Source organism: Pyrus communis, chromosome 13 (assembly GCF_963583255.1).
Source record: "Pyrus communis chromosome 13, drPyrComm1.1, whole genome shotgun sequence".
NCBI classification, from domain to species: domain Eukaryota; kingdom Viridiplantae; phylum Streptophyta; class Magnoliopsida; order Rosales; family Rosaceae; genus Pyrus; species Pyrus communis.
This window is the reverse complement of record NC_084815.1, coordinates 19,783,516-19,804,133: the sequence shown is the minus strand read 5'-3', so window position 1 is coordinate 19,804,133 and position 20,618 is coordinate 19,783,516. Positions and strand designations below refer to the sequence as shown.

At 37.3% G+C, this 20,618-nt stretch overlaps 2 protein-coding genes across 2 annotated transcripts; both read left to right on the top strand.

The window, feature by feature from the left end:
- Positions 1–897: 897 nt before the first annotated feature.
- On the top strand, positions 898–7,196 carry LOC137712858 (protein MICRORCHIDIA 7-like). The gene is made up of 20 exons (XM_068452032.1): positions 898–1,350; positions 1,632–1,706; positions 1,791–1,825; positions 1,915–1,993; positions 2,131–2,223; positions 2,304–2,388; positions 2,932–3,007; positions 3,746–3,874; positions 3,965–4,063; positions 4,185–4,286; positions 4,646–4,807; positions 4,891–4,986; positions 5,134–5,185; positions 5,269–5,380; positions 5,498–5,559; positions 5,714–6,102; positions 6,187–6,257; positions 6,375–6,465; positions 6,587–6,709; positions 6,793–7,196. The coding sequence occupies exons 1-20, from the start codon at positions 945–947 to the stop codon at positions 6,877–6,879; spliced, it is 2,424 nt and encodes an 807-aa protein (XP_068308133.1). The 5' UTR covers positions 898–944; the 3' UTR covers positions 6,880–7,196.
- A 7,229-nt stretch (positions 7,197–14,425) lies between these two features.
- Positions 14,426–17,383, top strand: LOC137712094 (TPD1 protein homolog 1-like). The gene is made up of 3 exons (XM_068451237.1): positions 14,426–14,522; positions 14,892–14,969; positions 16,972–17,383. Exons 1-3 carry the CDS (start codon positions 14,426–14,428, stop codon positions 17,313–17,315), a joined length of 519 nt encoding a protein of 172 aa, XP_068307338.1. The 3' UTR covers positions 17,316–17,383.
- The last annotated feature ends 3,235 nt before the right edge of the window (positions 17,384–20,618 follow it).

Below are 20,618 nucleotides of genomic sequence, written 5' to 3'. Positions count from 1 at the left end.
GATGGTGATGACATCAACAATACCAAAGGTATGGTGGTGGTGCCAATAGTGGAGAATGGTGGTTAGGGTACAAAAGTTACAACGATGGTAGAAGTAGTACTGCTCTAAAGGAGGTCAAATCACCGCAAAACAGAAAGAAAAAAGCCCAACAACTTAACAAATGTTTTTTTTTTTTTTTCCCTCTTTTTAAACCCCTTCTTACATGGTCAAAAAGTTTTGTCAACTCGAGTTTTCAATAGTCAAGAGATGGTGACAATAATTTTTTCAAAATACTTGATCTTTGAGATAGGCAGCGGTGCGGTTGTGGTTGTAGTAACCTATATGTTGTTTTTAAAGGGAAGAGATCCCTTCCAGATCTCTCCTACCAAAGTTCATCATCAATTAATTTAGATCTTTGAAATTTGATCCAACAGTTAAAATTATTATAACTTTTAAAGAGGCATCTTGTTTGTAACCGTTAGATCAAATTTTAAAAGTCCGAATTAATTGATTGGTAAGTTTTGGTAAGAGAGATCCGAAGGGGATCTCTTCCTGTTTTTAAAAGGCCATTACTTTAAAATATTTTTATTTTTTATTTTTAACTAAATATTTTTTTATTACTTAACTTTAGAGTGAAACCCTTTAAAAAAAAATCTAAAGTAAAATACCAACGGGCCCTTAATTAAGTTAAAAAAACTAAAATTTATTCACACATTTATTTTTATCTTTTACGTATCATTCAGTTTCGACTGTGACCGTCGGATAAAATAAATTGTAAAAAACTAAAGGAAGAAAGTAGCGTGTAACACCGCCTATCATTATTGAAATTTGCAGTTGGATTTGCGTGGAGTGGGCCCCCGGCGGTTTGATCGTCTTCATCTTTGTCACGGTTTAAACCAGAAAAAGAAAGCGGAACTTAATAAAATAAGTAGTCTCGGCCTTTTGAATCTCTCGTTTTCAAAGCTATGGACGCGAGGGTGAAGCAAGAGCTTCTCGAAGCTTCGTTTATTCCAACGCCGAAGCGAACCGGCGTCGGTTGTAAGTTGCCCCCAGATTCGGTAATTTGCCTGAGCACGAGTAGCGACAGCAGCAGCAGCAGCGACTCCGACTCCGACGATTCGGCGGATGGAGGCGGCGGCGCTTCGGGTGGTTTGGCGAAGAAGAGGAAGTTGGACGGGATGGGAGTTGGATTTCCGGTTGGGTTTTTGAGCCCTCTGCCGCCGGAGGAAGTGGAGCGGCTGCCTCCCGGGCCGGAGGCGGCGGTTGCGCGGAGGGAAGAGGGCAGGGTTGTCAGTCGGTCGAACTGTAAGCAGTTTTGGAAGGCTGGGGATTATGAAGGAGCACCTTGTGCCAATTGGGATTCTTCTGCCGGTAATCTTAAACTCTCTCGTTGCTCTTCAAAATCTGCTACATTGTATTCTTTGCGTTTGTTTTTACTAAGATCTGTTTGGTTTCCGAGAAAGTTTTTGATCTTTTCAAGTTATGGAGGCACTATGGTAGAAGTGTACTGCTTCACTTATTGGAAAGTTTCACTCTTTACATGCAAGAGTGGATTCTGTTCAGAAATGGGGTCTGTTGCCTAATTTCGAGGGTCTAACATGATCAGACAGGACTGCCAATGATGTTTAACAAATTTACTTTTGAATATGCAGGTGGGATAGACCATGTCCGGGTTCACCCTAAGTTTCTGCATTCGAATGCTACGAGCCATAAGTGGGCTCTTGGAGGTATATTTGATTGATGTTCTGTGTAGTGCTTGATTTTGTGTTTCTGTGCTTAATGCTTGACCAGGACCTTGTGATGTTTTGCAGCTTTCGCGGAGCTCTTGGACAATGCATTGGACGAGGTAGTTTTTCATTCTTCATTTTCATTATGATTCTACATTTGTTTTCTGTTTACTCTCTGATTGGAGTTCTTTCTTCACTTTAATGGCAGGTGTGCAGTGGTGCTACATATGTTAATGTAGATATGCTAGAAAATAAGAAAGACAGAAGCAGAATGTTGCTAATTGAAGGTATTTTTAACTTTCTTAGTTCTCCAGTAACTTTACCTCATTGTAGGATGTCGTTTGAAGAACGCTTAGAGCTTTACTTTTGTTCTCAAATTGTCATATTTTTTATTGTTTGGCACTTCATTTGACGTACATTGCAGATAATGGTGGTGGGATGGATCCAGATAAGATGCGACATTGCATGTCATTGGGGTATTCTGCGAAAAGCAAACTTGCAAACACTATTGGACAATGTATGACACCAGTATTTAGCTATAGTGTTTTTGGTCTTCTATAATCTCCAAAGAATCATTTTAGTTGCTTTTTTACACAGATGGAAATGGCTTTAAGACAAGTACCATGAGGCTTGGAGCAGATGTAATTGTGTTCTCTCGTTCTAGTGGAAAAGATGGAAAAAGGTGTCTTTCTGATCATAATTGTTTATTGTTGTTTCTTTTACAGTGCATTTCATGTTATGTTGGTAATGGTTATTTTCTTCGGCTCATGGAAACAACGCTAGAGTTTAGAGTTGTGTGTTACTTCTGAGGTTCAGAAACCATCATTGCGTGCAGGAATTTCTATTTTCATATCTCGTATCCACTTTGGCATGGAGAATTCATACAAACTTACATGCACTTTTTTTCATAAAGAGTGACTTTATAAATGAGAGCAACTAATTATCTAGAACTATTAAGCAATTGTATATCACTTGTTGCTCGAATTTGGATAGTTGAATTATATTCCATGCTTTTGTTCATGATTTAAGTAGTATCAGTTAAATGAGTACTCTCACCAATATGTGTGTGTGTGTGTGTGTGTTTGGTCATATTTCACCACTTCTATTGGTGTACCCCATTGCCTTTTCTCATTATCTATTATGAAACGAAAAAAATATTTTTTTTTCTTCTGAGATTTATTTTTTCTGTTCTTTAAACTAATTGAGACATTCACATTTCTTTTAGTGCTACACAGAGCATTGGATTGCTGTCTTACACATTTTTGACAAGCACGGGAAAGGAAGATATTGTAGTTCCCATGGTATGGCATTTAAATTGTCTCTCTACCTAATGGACCTTATACGTATTCACTTGAAGTCTTATTGTTTATTCAATGTGACTATAGATAGTTGTCACATCGGTGAGGTAGGTTGGCCCTTAATGTGTATTGGAACTAAAAAAATTATGCTAGAATAAAAGAGGGTAAGCATTCGGTGTCGGCCTAGATGGTTTACATCACTTTCGTGAAATCAGTTTTAACTGTCTTAGGAAGAGAAATTTGCAATAAAAGGTGTTGTGTTGAGTACCTTAGCTGAGATTTTTGTTTGTTTGTATTCTTATTTGATTCACTATGTTTTTATTTGGCGTGTTTGGAGAGAAGAGAGGAGTGGGATATTGACAGGGTGGATTATTTGGATTTAGGGGTGGAGGTTCGAGGACACCCTTTTTTTTTATGAATAACTTCTTTTTCTAGTTAATGTTGGATTTTACTATGCCATTGTTTTTTCTATTACATGTATGCTTTTCCGAAAAGAAGCACCACTTGTATACTTGTATTCTTTTTCAGTATACTTATCCAAATCCCTCAAAAAAGAATTAAAACCCAAGTCACAAGTTGGTCCTTTAGCTGTGGAGCAACCACAGTTTATTGTACATTTGGTTGCATTTAGTTCATTATTTCTGTATTGTGCTATATAGCTAATGAGTTTCTTGTTGTTACTGAGTTAGCTTAGGACCTGTGACTAAAAGGATTTGTTTTGTTGTGTGCATGAATGAAAAGCTTGATTATGAGAGAGGACAAGGGACTTGGAACAAGATGTTAAGATCCTCTTCAAGTGATTGGGATAAGAATTTGGAAACAATAGTTCAATGGGCACCATTTTTTGACGAAGAAGACCTGCATCATCAGGTAATTCATTACTGTTTTAGGGCTTTTACCAAATTGGTAAATTTAATACATGTTTTGTTATTAATTTTGTTATTTTTATTTATTGTTTAGTTCTATATGATGAAAAACCATGGAACCCGAATAATCATCTACAACCTTTGGGAGGATGATGAAGGACAGCTGGAGCTTGATTTTGAAGCTGATCCACATGTATGTTGATTGCCGAGATATTAATTTTGTTTTTGTTTTGTTTTTTTTTTTTTTTTTTTTTGGATGTTGTTCAGTGGCTTTGTGATTCTAGCAGAATTAGATATGGTGCCTGATTTTTCAGGATATTCAAATTAGAGGTGTTAATCGAGACGAGAAGAGTATACGAATGGCAAAGGACTACCCCAATTCTCGTTTTTTCTTGACCTACCAGCACTCATTGAGGGTAAAACTAAATTTCATTTTATTTGCTCTTTTATCAGTTTTCCAGTAGTCTTGCTTGGGATGTGTCTGAGAGGAATTCATGTATTTGATCTCCTTCTAGTCACTATCTTTCTGTGCATTGCTTAATTTGGATATTTCCACTAGTTGGCAGTAGTCGGAGTAAAATACATTGGTTTTAATGCATGTGGTAAAATGATAAAGAACTAGGAGAGATTAGTATATGAAATGAATTGAAGTGATAGATGAAGATGATATTGTATCATAGTTCCTGGTTCAACTTGAAGACAGAATAAGTCTTTCTGTTCATCTTTTTTTTTTAATTATTATTATTATTAATACGTTTCTTCATTTTGACTCCAGAGCTATGTATCAATTCTCTATTTGCGGCTTCCTCATAACTTCCGAATTATTCTTCGTGGGAAGGATGTTGAGCACCACAACATAGTCAATGATATGATGTTGTCTCAGCAAGTCACATATCGGCCACAGCCTGGTCTTGATGGGGTTCCAAAGGAATTAAATGTAACACCTCATGATGAACTTTTACTTTAATAATTTTGCGTAATTTTGTTGTCTTTCTAATGACTTGCAACTCTTGTCATCAGATGGTTGCTGTTGTCACCATTGGTTTTGTGAAGGATGCAAAACATCATATTGATGTTCAAGGGTTTAATGTATATCACAAGAATCGACTGATTAAGGTATTTAAGTTTTAACCTATGCATTTCTTGAGTTTGTTTCCTTTTTTATAAGATGTTCTCTCTTGAATATGTTGTTTGAGCAATGAATTTTCATTGGTCATTAAGCACAAGTTGATAAATCTTAAAGAAATTCTTATTTATCTCCAGCCATTTTGGAGGCTTTGGAATGCTGCGGGAAGTGACGGCCGTGGTGTTATAGGTTTTGTTTCTGCATTCAACTTTCCTTGACTTTAACAAATTAGCTGAAAGTGAGTTTGTTTCTGAGGCATTTTGTTCTTGTAGGTCTTTTAGAAGCTAATTTTGTTGAACCAGCTCATGATAAGCAGGGGTTTGAGCGTACAACAGTTCTTCAAAGACTCGAGGGAAAATTAATAGCTATGCAAAAGACTTACTGGTTCGTGGTTTGTGTTCTTTGGGCTAATTGCTTACAATGCGTTCAGACTTTTGTGAGTTGCTTTGTTTTTTTTAATCTTTGATACTCACAAATGGGCATTCGCCACTGCATATGCAGGAGAAACAATTGTCATAGAATCGGCTATGCTCCACGTAATAAGAATGCATCAGCAGATAAAGGTATGTTGTGTACCGTACATTCTTTTGGGTTACCAGGAACAAGAATTTATGCTTCTTTTGCTGTGGGCGGTACAGTTATTTACATGACTTATGTAGTGATTGAAAACCCTTGTCAACCTTATAAACTCATAAATATTCATCTTTTGATTTGTAGAGGGTTCTCCCTATGAAACAAATGGTAAAACATCAGGCAGCAAGAAACCAGTTAAAGGTTCCAGCAAGCTCCATTCCAGAACTTCAAAAGATATTCCTACTTATCATGGGCATGTGAATGTACATATGTCTGATAAAGCCACAAATAGAGTGCATTCCCCCTCAAAATCAGGGGAAGGATCGTCAAGTTCTTCTGAACCATCATCACCTTCGGCAGTCAATGTTACTGATAAACAAGTGAATGGCAGTAGTAGTAAGGCATTTTCTGCTAAGAAAGACTCTGGAAAAGGTGGCCCAGTGACTCGGTTATCTTCACGTATGGACGGTACTCAGCAAGATTATTCACCGCATGCAGGAACCAGTTTACCCACCCGAAGTTCCAAGTCAAGGGTTACTTCTAACTTTGCTTCTAGTCACTTTTTTGCATTAGAGAGTAATTATATTTCTAAAGTTAGGGTTTTGTTCAATTACCAGGGGAATGATGTCAATGGTGATTTAGGCGTTTTGGAGCAATTGAGAAAAGAAAATCGTGAATTGAAAGGAAGGTACGTATTCTGTCCTTTTCACCACTATAGAAATATTTGTATGCGACTTAATGTTTGCTTCAGTACTTTATCACCATGCTGCATGCCAGTCATCCTCAACTCTTTTGTTCTATACAGGTTGGAGGCGGAAAAGGACAGAGGAGCTTCTGCTGATTTGGAGCAGGAATTGCAGCGTGAAAAGGATAGGTCCAAATCACTTGAAACCCAGGTATATGCCTAATATCTAATTCTCGCCGAGCTGGTTGGAAAAGTGGGAAGTAGATCTGAGTAAGTGATTGTACTCTTGGAATATTTAATAAGATTTTACTGCCTGGTCTTGTGATCACCAGCTCCAAACGGCACAAGAAAAAATTGAGGAAATGAACAAAGAACAAGACACTCTAATTGGCATATTCTCCGAGGAAAGGGAGCGACGAGACAATGAAGAGGCCACTTTGAGAAAGAAGCTGGAGGTCAGCGCAATTTCGAATTATATTTCGTTCCTACCTTTTCCCTTTTAAGATCCACTTCCCCCTTATTTTGCTTGTTTTTGCAGGATGCATCCAGTACCATTCAGTTATTGCTTGACAAGGTAAGGAAACTGGAAGCAACGAAGTCCGGGAACCTCAAATCCAATAGATAGCGCACTCTTGCCATTGTATTCAGTAGTGATCTTTAGGAGTTGGCGGAATGTAGCTGACCTGAATTTCAGAAGTAGTCTAACGTAGATCAGGAGTCATTCATCGGATGGTTGGGGGACTCGCCCGCCGCCTTTCTCGCTAGTTATGCGATGTAAATTGATGTAATGTGAAAAGGAGAGAAAACAGAGTGATGATATGAAGTATGAGCTTCAGTGTGTGCTGGGTTTCAAAGTTGTTCTAGCTATTCCACTGTTACATGGGTCTTTGCATCCTCTGATTAGGTCAAGTTCCTTGAATAACGAAGTATTTTACTCTCTCTCTCTCTCTCCCTCTCCAAACCAAACAAAAGCGATCGGACTGAACCAAATTTGAACTGAATCGGTTATATTATTCAGTTAGTTTTGGTTTTGAAATAAGCGAAGCGAACCGAACCATGCCTACTCTTCACCGTAAGTTATGTTAGTCTTTTCGTGATGTAGGATTTCAACTGAGTTCACCCGTCGCTTCAATCCCATTGTTAATTGCTGTGTGTAAAGTTTGGTAGACTGAACAATTTTTTATTAGGTCCTAACGATTATTAGGAATCCGGATTTTCTTTGTGAGGATCTCTGGGATTTGTGAATCATCTCTTTATGTGGTCAGAAATTATTTTAAATATTTTTATTTAAAATTAAATACAAACAGTACGTAACAAAAACTGATCGTATAATGTACGATGAATAGATACGATGTCACATCTCAGTCCTAACTCTATCGTAGCACAATATTGTCCTCTTTGGACCCTAGCCATGTCCTCACGGTTTTGTTTCTAGAAACTCACACGAGAACTTCCCAGTGGGTCACCCATTCTGGGAATGCTCTCGGCCGAACTCACTTAACTTCAGAGTTCCAATGGAACCCAAAACCAGTGAACTCCCAAAAAGCCTCGTGCTATATGGAGGTGGGCATATACATATAAGGCACATCACCCCCTCTCCGTTGGTCGATGTGGGATGTTATAATCCACCCCCCTTAGGGATCCGACGTCCTCCTCGGCACACTCGCACCACACAGTAGAGTGGCTTTGATATCATTATGTCACATCCCAGTCTCAGCTCTGACGAAGCACGATATTGTCCGTTTTGGGCCCTGGCCACACCCTCACGGTTTTGTTTCTGGGAACTTACACTAGAACTTCCCAATGGGTCACTCATCCTGGGAATGCTCCCGCCTAAACTTGCTTAACTTCAGAGTTCCGATGGAACCCGAAGTCAGTGAGCTCCCAAAAGGCCTTGTGCTATATGGAGGTGGGCATGTATATATAAGGCACATCAACCCCTCTCCATTGGTCAATGTGGGATGTTATACACGATTTACAGATCCCTAGGATCCTCAAGGTTTAGTAGGTCCCGAAATTATTTTTTATTGATTTTTGAAGTTGAGAAATAGAAAAAATAATATAAACTAGCAGTGAGGCCCTCCAAATAGATTTGCAGATGTCAAAAATCTTGGGAATGTCATTAGTTAATTTTATTAAACGTGTGGTGCAACTAGAATGACTCAAGATTTGGGTTATATTGAATCTTGTAAAAATCCTCAAAATTCATTGCAAAACGTGGGTAACTCACAGTTGTTGTGAAAAAAAAAATTGAAACTTTTAGTTTAAGGAAACATATTGTGTATGAGTCAACAAATATGGTGCAAGACCTTAGGATGTGATCATACTGTTTATTAGGTCTCATAACTATTTTTTTTATTAATTTTTAAAGTTGAAAAAAATAGAAAAATGATATAAACTAATAGCGAGGCCCCTAAAGAGATTTGTAGGGGTCGAAAATTTTGGAATGTCCTGAATTATTTTAGTAAATATGTGATGCGATTAGAATGACTCAAATTTTTTGCTTATAATGAAAACTTTTAAAAGTTTTCAAAATCGATTGAAAACGTGGGTTATAACTCAGTTTTTGTAAAAAAAATTGAAATTCTTAATTTTAGGAAATATTTTGTGTGGGAATTAATAAAACTAGTGCAACACCTTTGGATGTGATTTTATCCTTTATTAGGTCATGAAACTATTTTTCATTGATTTTTAAAGTTGAAAAATAGAAAAAAATAATGAAAACTAATAGTGCCCCACCCCCCCCCCCCCCCCCCGCCCACCCCCCAAAAAGGAGATTTGAATGCGTCCGAAATCTTGAGATGTCCTAAATTAGTTTTTGAAAACATGTGCTGCAATTAGAATGACTCTAACCTTGATTTATAACGAATGTTGTAAAAGGACTCAAAATCGATTGAAATTTTGTGGGTTATATAACTCACAATTTTTGTAAAAAAATTGAAATTTTTAGCTTTAGGAAATATTTTATGTCGGAGTTAAGGAAAATATTGCAAAATCTTTAGATGCGATCCTACCATTTATAAGGTCACGAAGCTATTTTTTCTATTGATTTTTAAAGTTGAAAAATAGAAAAATATATTTAAATTTAGGTTTTAAATCGCTGATTTCAAGTGTTTAAATATGAATTATAATGGATTTTGCATGGAAATATATATTTTGAAGAACATGAATATGATAGATTGTTGTTATGGTTAGAGAAATAAAAGAAAATTTAACCCCAAAAAAAAATGAAAAGGGGGATCGGTATGAAGCTAGCAACTTTTCTTGAGTGCAGTAGCTAGTTTTCAAGCAACGTCCTTCAAGGAGGATTGGTGAAAATTTTTGTATTGAATTTTTTTCTTCCTACGTTACTCTATATAGATTTAAATACCTTTAGATTTAGATTTATATCCTTATTTTTTATTTTATTTTTACATGGATTATAAGAAAATTTTCACTAAAAATACATTTTGTAGAACATGAAAATGATAGTTTGGTGTTAGATATGGGAAAAACGAAAATTTAAGAATAATAAAACTTAAAATAAATAAAATTAAGGGTTTAGATGCAAGGAGCTGCAACCCAAACTCATGGCTTCAGGTAGGCCCAAGGCGCAGCAGAAGCAGTGGAGGCATATGAGGTTTAGGGATTTTGGACTTCGCCACAACAGTCCAGCCTTCCATGGGCCGAGATGACCCACAAAGGCATTTCAACGTCTTTCTGGCCACCATCGTGTGGAGGCTTATGTGGTTTAGAGTTTGGGGGCTTCGCCATGACAGTCCAGCCTTATAGGGGCCGAGAAGACTCACAAAGGCATTTCAGCATCTCTTTACCCACCATCGTGCAATTCACCAGCGCCAGGAATCGAACCCAAGACGTGCCGTGTGGAATACGGGCCTGAAATTCATCCCCAACCACCGGGCCACCCCGTGGTGGTTACGTGCTTATTTTCAGTTAAATGTTGATTAACATACTTATTTTCTATTGACAACACATCATTTGATTTGCAAATATAGTTTAAAAGTTTGGTTTATCTAGCATTACTCTTTTCATAATTGTATTCATTAGAAGAAAGGTTTTAACTACTCCACCGACTCATCGACGATAATTAACTCAGACTAATTTGGTTTTGTGATGATGCCCTAATTTCTAAGCTAACAGAATTATAGGTACTAAATACTCAGATTTAGTAAAACAATCTTTGATTATGTGACAACGTAATCACATTGATCACGAAATCCATTTTTAAAGAAAACATTTATTACATTAAGGAGAAGAAGAAAGTTTGAAGACGCGGAGACTAAATAGAAAAGCCTATTGATCAAGCAATCCACCATTTTCGACTAGTAAATATAGTGTGTAGGGAAAATATAAAATAAAGCTCGTTTATTCATCCATCACCACTCACCCTCGCTCACACCATCTGGGCCACTCTCTAACCCCAATGAAAAAGAGAATAATTTATTGGAACGAGTTTACCAATACATGACATCTTGATTCAATAAAACATTGTCATATGGAGAAAAATTTGCACATATCAATGTGTTATTAGACAAGGTATGACACACCTCGACCAAAATCAAGGCGTGCTGGCCGTCACGTGAGGGTGACGTAGTCATGTGTGCAGTGCGGAAATGATAATGATATAAAGAAATGTGAATAACTAAGAACCAAGCTAACTAATTTACACTAAGCAATTAAAAGTACAATCCCGATATTTAAGTGTGGTTACACAATAATCAGAGCATAAGCAGTTAAAGTGCAGTCTAGCAGGACAAGTACTAATTATACAATATCATAGGTGATCCTACGTTAGTGATAATCTGTCAGAACCGCCGTCAATTCCTCGTAAGTCACCAACAAGCACTCCTACCTAAAACCCAGAGGGGCGCAAAACAGAAAGTGTGAGTGGGCAAAAACAGAGCTTTTCAAAACCATTTCACTTATCAAAGGTAATAACCCCTCGCTGTAAAACATGTATAATTTCCCAGAAAATATAATACATACATATATCAAAACCATGCTCGGAATAGCAAAATCCACATATATGCCATGCCAAATGTTTTATATTTAGAATATGCATTTAGTAGTTGCAGATATTTATGTTTAATGCTGCGGACGCTCAGGTAAGTTCCAGGTGAGTTTATAGATTGTGGTTGTGAGTTGCATGATTATGCCGAGATGTATCTATAGCTCATAACCTGCACCCCGGTGTTAGTGCTCCCGCTCATGGTCAGGGCACAGTTCTTCACATGATGTTCACCTCCCGCATCATACGCTCACCTTGGATCCAAGTTAGGTGCTCAGTCCTATCGTATAGACCACTATAGGTGGTTCCAACTCGTAGGTGACCCGCGATCATTCACACAGTCTTCACGTGATCGTAGCACTTGAGCGTATTTATTTACACCCATTCCTATCGTACAGACCACTTTAGGTGGTTCCGACTCGTGTGCAGGCATACTTGTTGAGCTATTGGTTGAGCCGTACAGGTCATATTAGGTGACTCCGGCTAGATGGATGAGCTATAGATTCAGCCGTACAAGTCATATTAAGTGACTATGGCGACATATCATTTGCATTAATTGTAACATCACACATCGCCTAGAGGTGAGGATCATGTAAGCCTTATATGTATATTCTCATCTCTACCTAGCACAAGGGCCTTTTAGGAGCTCACTGGCTTCGGGTTCCATTGGAAGTCCGAAGTTAAGTGAGTTCGCACGAGAGCAATCCTAGGATGTGTGACTCACTGGGAAGTTCTCTTGTGAATTCCCAGAAACAAAACCGTGAGGGCGTGGTCATGGTCCAAAGCGGACAATATCGTGCTACGGTGGAGTTAAGCCCGGTATGTGGTGGGGGCCCGGGCTGAGATGTGACAAGGTACACCACATATGGAGATAACTCTATTGTATGTAAGTAATTCCCCTAATTGGGGTGAAGTGCTTGCTTTAGTTTGACCCATGTTTATTTGAGCGTTGCTCTTAAAATAAACTCGTGAAACAACATTAAACAAATACTCTATAAAATATAGGAGTAATGTTATTTAGACATATAAAATTGACTATACTATTGATTTATTGGCGAGTATCACATATAATATAAATTTTTTTCCATTAGAGTGTCAACAATGTGATCTATTTTGTGTGTTTAAATAATATTAGTAGCTGGCTCAACTGGAGCACCAATTGAATGAGTCCAGCTATCATCCTTCTTGTTTCAAGGAGGTGTTCCATAAAAAACAGTTTCTCAAAGAAAAGTAAATAAATTCTATTCACCAAAAATAATAAGGAGCCGTTAACTAATTATTTTGTTTTTGTTTTTATTTTTTCAAAAAAAAATTGAAAACCCAAATTTTGGCAACTGCTTTTATTTTTCACAACACTGAAATTGAAAACTAATTTCTTTAGTTTCAAAATCTGGCGTTAAGTTATTACTGAGTACTATGGTCTAGTGGTACTTCTCTTCACTAGTAAGTGAGAATGCTTAAGTTCGATTCTCATCAAATGAGAATTTGAACCACATTATTACTAATCCATTATGAGGCTTGGTCTACTCCCTCACCCTTTTGATGTAGATAATATTGTTTGGAAGAACCTTGTTGTGGGGTGCTTTAGGCCCTAATTTCTTAGGAGGCAGATTGTATGCCCTCCTGTTTGGGTGCCCTTCCCATCATCTCTTATTTGTGCGGTCATAGTTAAACCACGTCAACATTTTATATTCCTATTGTTTTTTATCTTATTATCTTTATAAGAAAATCAATATAAAATATTAACGTTGTTTAATTGTGACCGCATAAAATAGGAGGGGATGGAAAAGGCACACAAACAAACAATTTGCCTCCAATTTCTTATTCAATGTAATGGCGACCAATATTTCCATTTCAATTTAATCAATCAAATCCACTCCAAAGGAAATGACCATATCATCCTTGTCCATGTTAAGCAATACTTCTAGGAAAATATGCTTGCCCATGTCCAAAAACAGCAAAAACCAAATAAATGGATAATCATTAAAAAAAATCTTAACAGGCAGCACGCACGTGCAATCGCAGAATTCCCAAACGTCCTCCGTGCGGTCCCCGGTCCCCGGTCCCCACCACCCCATTCTCAACATTCCCCCTCCCGTTCCTCCTCTAAACCGGATAAATTACCTAATCATTCATTTTTCCCATCAGTTACAGTTAACTCCCCCACGTGCGCCTTAATCCCTCATTAATTAATTAAACACTCAATTAATTAATCTCGATTAACACTCACTATATAACCACTCACCTCCGAAACCAAACACCCAGAGGATCACACGCACGACCTCCCACATTCCCCTCCTCTTCGTCTTCTTCCTCTTGCCCCCTCCTCGAAACCCTAATCCAGGTACGACGTCGCCTAGTTCCAGTAATCTCTACATACAGTCTCTGTATTTTTATATATGTAAAGGTGTCGAGACCAGAAGAAAAAACAAATAAATGCGATCGGATTTATGTGCGATTTCGCTCTGCCATTTCTGTCGCTTTTGGAGCTTTTCTCTCCGCAGACCCAACAATGTCTGCCATTTTTGTGCGCTGTGTGTCCTTGTACCTCTCTGTACCACTGTTTACAGCCTGTTTGTTCTCTCTCTAACTCCCACTCTCTCTCTCTCTCTCTCTCTTTCTCTTTCTTGCTCCAGTAATTTCGCTGCACAAAACTTTCCCGGAAAAACCACATTTTCCCACACACGCAATTGTATCTCGCTCACCGCAGCGATTCGGCACCGAAACGCGGCGTTTTCCTCGACAGTTCGGAGAGGAAAAGTCTCGGTTTCCTCTTTTGTGAAAACACCTAGCTCTCTGGCCGCTCTGGCTCTCCAAACATCAAATCGCCGTCGTTTTGCCTGTTTTGAGCCTACACGAAAAGCCTACCGTGTAGCCTCTCTAGCTCTGTCGTCCTCCCCGTGAGTCCTTCCCACTTTGTGCAAGTCAAATCTCAGCCCTCACAATCTCTCTCTCTGTCTCTCTCTCTAAATCGACGGCTATTGTTATTTTTGACTGATTTCTCTGATTGATTTTTGATGTGATATAATTTCATCGACTCCTTCAACCTCTCACTTGTATTTTCTTCACTGCAGAGCTTCTAAGCTTGCTCGGTAACTCGTTCGTCGACTCAGAACTCTCGCTTTTGCAACCGAGTTCGTTTTCAACTCGACTCACTCACATGATGACGAAACGGCCAGTCGTTGCGGTCGTGGCGTCGCTGCTTCTCTTCGGAGTCGTGGCTGCAGTGGTGCTGCTGTTCGCGCCTGGATTTGACGGAGGTACGTGTACGGACGACGACTTGTCGTTTGGATCCTACCGCCGAAGATTCACGCAACGCACGCCGTGATTTGTTTTTATGCTTAGATTCTATATTCCCATAGAATTCCCTATCTAATTATTGCTTTTGATTTTTATATTTTGATCTGCTTTTTTCCGTTTTTGCTTTTTGTTTGTTCTTGGCATCTCTTTTGCAAACACAAGGGGTCCATGTGGTTGTCATCTCTCGAATTTTAATTTTAATTAATTAATTACTTAATTTCTTGTCCAATTCGTTATTTTCACACTTTCCGCCTTATATATATATACATATATATACATATATATATATATATATTTGATAATTTTTTGTTTTTGAATTTTGTTTGCAGCTGGAAATTTGATGTCTGAATTGTCTGAAGCTGTGAACTCCACACTCACTGCAGTCCACCGTAAGCTGCTTGTTCGTGGTAAGCGATCAATTTTTAATTATTTCAAATTATTAGTGATTTAATTTAATTTCTTCAATTAGTTAATCGAAACGCATGGAGGTCCCTGGATAAATAGTTTATTTAATCATTGAATTTTCCATGAAATTGTTTATTTATCGGGGAATTTAAATGCATGGAGGTCTGTGGATAAATGTTTATGATTTATTTCAATTTGAATTTTTCGTAATTTTGTTTTTTCTAAAATGGTGATGCTGAGACAAACCAGAATTCGTTACCCATTTGTTCGCAAGTGAATATTTGGGCACTGTTTGTTCAGATGGAGTGGGAAATAGGTGTCAGAAGAGGACGCCCTTAAGGGGTATATGCTAACGTGCACCGTTAGTCTTTGACCCCTCTTTGGCAATACTTGCTGCTTTCCCATGTGGGGTATCTTTTAAATGGGATCTCAAATCTTCCAATATTTTTCATTCCCTCTTTTGTTGTCACCCATTTGAATCAAAAGTCTTTGCATAAAAATACACACGGTTGAAGAACATTATATGTGCATTCGTTGTTTTGATTACCTGGTCATCAGTGATACATGGTCATTTATCGTTGAATTTGATAATGAGCGGTCATATATTAAGTGGTCGCTACTCACTGGAGATCATTTCTATGCAAATCATAGTTTACAAGTCTCTTTTTTACTTTGCAAATTGGAATTGATTTTCACAATCTGTTCTTGTTTCTCGCATTTTCTTGGTTACTTTTGTTTCTTAAATTATTTATGTTAAATTTTGAGATGACAGAGAGTTTATGAAGTTGATTATAAAGACTCTTTCAAAAGTAAAACTCTCCAGGAACTCTATGCTACTTTATAATTTAAGGTTAATTCTTGTGCTAATATTGTAACAAAAATATAAAATTTTAAAAAGTTCATAAAGAGTTACTTTTAAAAAATTCACTTTAGCATTCTCAATTATTTATTCAATTATGTTACTAGAAACGAGAGGAAGGAATAGAAATTTGGAAATCATTTCCCGTACAAATAAGCCCTACTTCACTTTCATAGCTGTCTGCCAATTGCTGCATATAATGAATGCCAATTGCGTTTTGTCTTTTTCTATTTTCCTGCAAAGTAAATGTTGACACATGCAAAATGCCCTACCGTGAAGTGAAAGAGTGTCTTGACAATTAGTCTTTTAAGTTTGTTTTTATGAAAGAGTAATGCTAGAAAAACAAAATACATAAACTAAATTTTAAAAGCTAAAAAACAAGATAGTTGATGGTTGAAAAACTGCTTAAATTTTGATTAACGTATATTATTTTGATTGATGATATATTATTTTATTTAAAAATTTAATTTAAAAATTATATTTTTTGGAATGCTAAATTGCCAGACACAAAAAGGCTAAGGCATCGCTGAAAAGCAAAACATGAATAGGTGATACATTGAAAGCAGAAGCTTTGATAGGTCCCATCTCCATTAGCCATTTTGGGTTTGATTTGTCTGTGTTTTAACTTTTCGTGTATAATCCCTGTGACTCATCTAGAAAAAAGTGTGTTTTGTCTACAAATGCTTTCCCCAACCCTTTTTGTCAAGTGACTCGTCACTTCTTCACTCAGAATACATATTAAACAAAACCTCCTGTATTCGCGTTCACCAAAATGACTGTGTAAGACTCGAATACAGAGATCATTTTGGGTGGACAAGTTATGTGACGAAGTTGCAGTACTCAAGAATTTCTCCTATTGAAGAGCTTGCTAACATGTACATTGTAATGTTTAGCAATGCGAACTTCGTTACATTAAGGTCACCAAGGTAACTACGTTTAGAAATCGAATACAAAATTGTAGTTGTACTCAAGAATTTCTCTAAATAGACGGTTGGTTGGTTGGTTGGTGTGACCATTTTAGTGTTTTAACCCTTCACTATCTGAGCCTTATTATGATTAAAGACCCTAATCATATATTTTTGTTTTATTTTCCTTTTCTATATTAAAGTCTCTATATTTATATCATCTGCTTTCCTGTTTTACAGCGACACCAATGGAGGAACCAAACAGGATTCGGGGAGACAAGTGCAGCAAGGCAGACATAGTGATAAACCAGGGCCCCACACCCCCGCTGCCAAGTGGCATCCCCACATACACCGTCGAGATCATGAACACGTGCGCCACCGGCTGCGACATCTCCCACATCCACGTCGCCTGTGGCTGGTTCAGCTCCGCCCGCCTCGTCAACCCCAAGATCTTCAAGCGCCTCCGCTACAACGACTGCCTGGTCAACGACGGCAAGCCCCTTGTCAGCGGCGGTACGGTGTCGTTTCAGTACGCCAACACTTTCAGCTACAAGCTCTCGGTCTCCTCGGTCACGTGCCGTTAAATATGGTACTAATAAAACAATCAATCGCCTAATTACAATAGTTAACACAAGAAAAAGACAAAAATATATAAAAGCACCCAAAGCAGGATCATCTGGTATCTAAATACCCAATTTGCCCTTTCTCTGCTTTCGCTTTATATCGTGGATTAGAGTGGCAAAAGCTGAGATTTCTGAAGATGGATATGGGTAAAAATGTCACGGCGGTGTCACCGACGGAAGGAGAATATTTGGGGTTTATTTTGTATATAGTAAGAATAGTAGTATAGTGGCAGAAATATGTGATGGAAAAATTGAATGTTGTGTGTGTTAATAATTTTGATGATCACAGTCAGCGTAGCAACATGTAAAATAGAATTTGAACTAACCTTCAGCCATGATCGTCCAACAACAGGTTTCCAGTGACATTGCAAAATAGTTTAAGTGATCTTCTAGCCTATTGCCACTCGAGTGCCTTTCTCAAATGGAATGCAAAGCTTTATAAAGGCTAGGCTAGGGACCCCTTAATCTCACGTGAAAACAAACTGACTCCACTAATCCCTACCATCAAGGGATTCGCTAAGTCAAAATCTCTCCCCTTATCTGTCAACTAGAGTCATGCTCTTAGTGGAATGTAATCAACTAGAGTCATGCTTGGAGTGGGTTGTTTGACTAATTCATATCTTAACTAATTACCAATATTAGCAACTAAATATTAATGACTAATATGTGGGCCACCTTAAGTGAAAATATTTGAACGTTGCTAACAGGGTGTTGATATTGGAGGAGGAATGTTTTTGAAGAATATATTGTTTGGCAAACGAGATTTTATTGCTGATGCTTTTGAATCTTTGCTTTCTGATTCGTTTGTCTCTGGTTTTTTACTTGATAAATGCTAGGGAGACTCTCTCAAGATGCGGCTCTCTATGTACTCTCTGTTACCTCACATTTTAACGTAAAATCCCGTGCCAACATAATAAAATATTGTGCCAACCATTTATGGGCTTTGCTTTAAAATCAACTTCAATGCAACAAGACTTGTACAATCCAAATTTTGGCGAAACTTACTATACGAGATGCTTTTATTCAAAGACCGAGGGTTAGTTTGGTATTTAATGTGTTTTTAGAAATAACTGTTTTTGTTAGGCTCTGACATTAATCAACTGTGAAATAAAGTAATTAAATATTTGATACACTGTAATTTTTAAGGCGTTGTGAGTGAAAATCATAAGTTAGGCCCTGTTTGGTATCCTATTTGAAATTTTTTATCATTTTTCAAAATATTTCTTAAGAACATTTCTTTAAAACAATTTTCTTTAAAATTCAAAAACTTGATTGGTTTGCAATTTAAAATTTTTAAATTTTACGACTTAAACTAGACAAAGAAATCTAAAAAGAGGGGTCGCATGAGAGAGAGAGAAAGAGGAGAAAGGAGGAAAGAAAGTAAGAGATGATTGAAGGAAAGAGAAAGAAGAGAGAGGATCGGACGAGATAGAGAGGAAGAGAAGTGAGAGAAATAACTGAGAGAATGAAGAGAGCAAATTGGAGGAGAGACAAAAAAGGTAAAAAAAAAGAGTAGAGAAAGAAGAAAAGAGAGATAGATTTGGAGTGGGAGGAGGAGGGAGAGAAAAAAAAAAGAAGTGAGTTTAAATTTAAAAACTTTAAAAACTCACTTTTTATATTTTTAGATAATAAACTATATTTTTGAGTTAGTCTTGAGTTCAATTTTTTAAAATAGTCATACCAAACAAATTTTTAAGGCCTAAAACTTGAAAAAGAGTTTAAAAAGTTAGATTTAAGTAGAATACCAAACATGCCCTTAATATCTATATCTATTTGTACTATTATTTAAGAAAGGACATTGCATAACTCCCTTATAACCTGGATTTTCTCTAAACTGCTCAATATATGTGTAGCTTATGGGCAATGATATTTTACACTAAGACCTACTCCAATGCTTAAAGTAAAACTCAAATTTTAGGTTCTAAACTGACCCCAATTTGCTCCAACCCTTGGGGCAAATATGAGCTAAAACTCAGAACTCATTTCTAGGCCAAATTTAGCCCAAGATTTTCCCCTGGATTAGTGGAGCTGGGTCATCGTATATGTATAGTTTTTTTAGTTTTATATTTATAAATTCATTGAATCAAACGGTTAAAATTTAATTTGATGAAATCCAATGGTAAAAAAAAAAAAAAAAAGGTCCAAATTTAAATCTAACGGCTGAAGTTATTAAAAAAAATTCTTTTATGTGTTTCATATTCTTTCATAATGTTTCACGAGTTTCATAGTGTTGGTTAGTGATTTTTTAATATTTGTCGGAATCTAAATATTTTTAGGTTAAAATGTTCATAAAATTAAATTAGGATAGCATACATAACTCTTTTCTTTTAAAAAAGTTACTTTAAGAAAAAAAATTAGCCTAAATTCAGTCTTTAATAATTTGTGGCTAAAATTTTAACTCAGAAGGGTTGAATAAAAAAAACTGTTTTTGAATTAAAACCTAAATTTTCTAAGCTAAAAATTTTAGGTTTTAACCTAAGGATTGAAGATGGTCCAAGAAAGTTGGGGTATGTCATTCAATGGGCTAGCAGCTAGCCATAAAAGCACTTCCACCGGAAGCAAAAGAGGCCGGCACCCAGTGGAAAAAACAAGTTGAGACTCAGCCAATCCACTCTAACCCGTGGAATAGACTGGCACCCAGCCCAAGCCAGTCCACAGGTCGGCCTAAAATCGACAGAGGAAGGAGACGACTCATCTGACGCCTTGCTAACGTCATGGCTACAGTCTCTCTCGTCTGGAACCCCATTCGACTCCTGGAACCCCATCTCAATCCCTGGAACCCATCCCAATCCCTAGAACCCCATCAACCCCTTTCCCTTGATAAATCCATATATTCAACACCATGTCCCCCTTCCAAATCATGATCTTCCTGCAACTGGAATTTTTTTTCCGTTTTGTATATTTTCGATGAATTTTTGAATATGTAGGTGTTGATTTTTGGGGGTTTTACGGTGTGCGCAGGTCCAGGATGGTGGGTGTCCATGTTCAGAATAGGGTAGATTCGACGACGTGGTGTACAGAGAGGAGAAAAAAAGGAAGAAGAAGAAGAAGAAGAAGATGGTGTACAGAGAGAAGAAAAGACTGGGAAAAGTGGGAAGAATAAGAAGAAGAAGAAGAAGAAGACGGGAGGGGTGTCAGAGAAAAAAAGTCAAAAAAAATTAAAAAACCAAAATTTTATTTTATAAAAATAATTAATAATATTTTAATAAAATTGACTAGGCTATTTTTTGTTAGGGGTAGAGATGCTTTGGCCTATTACTGTTT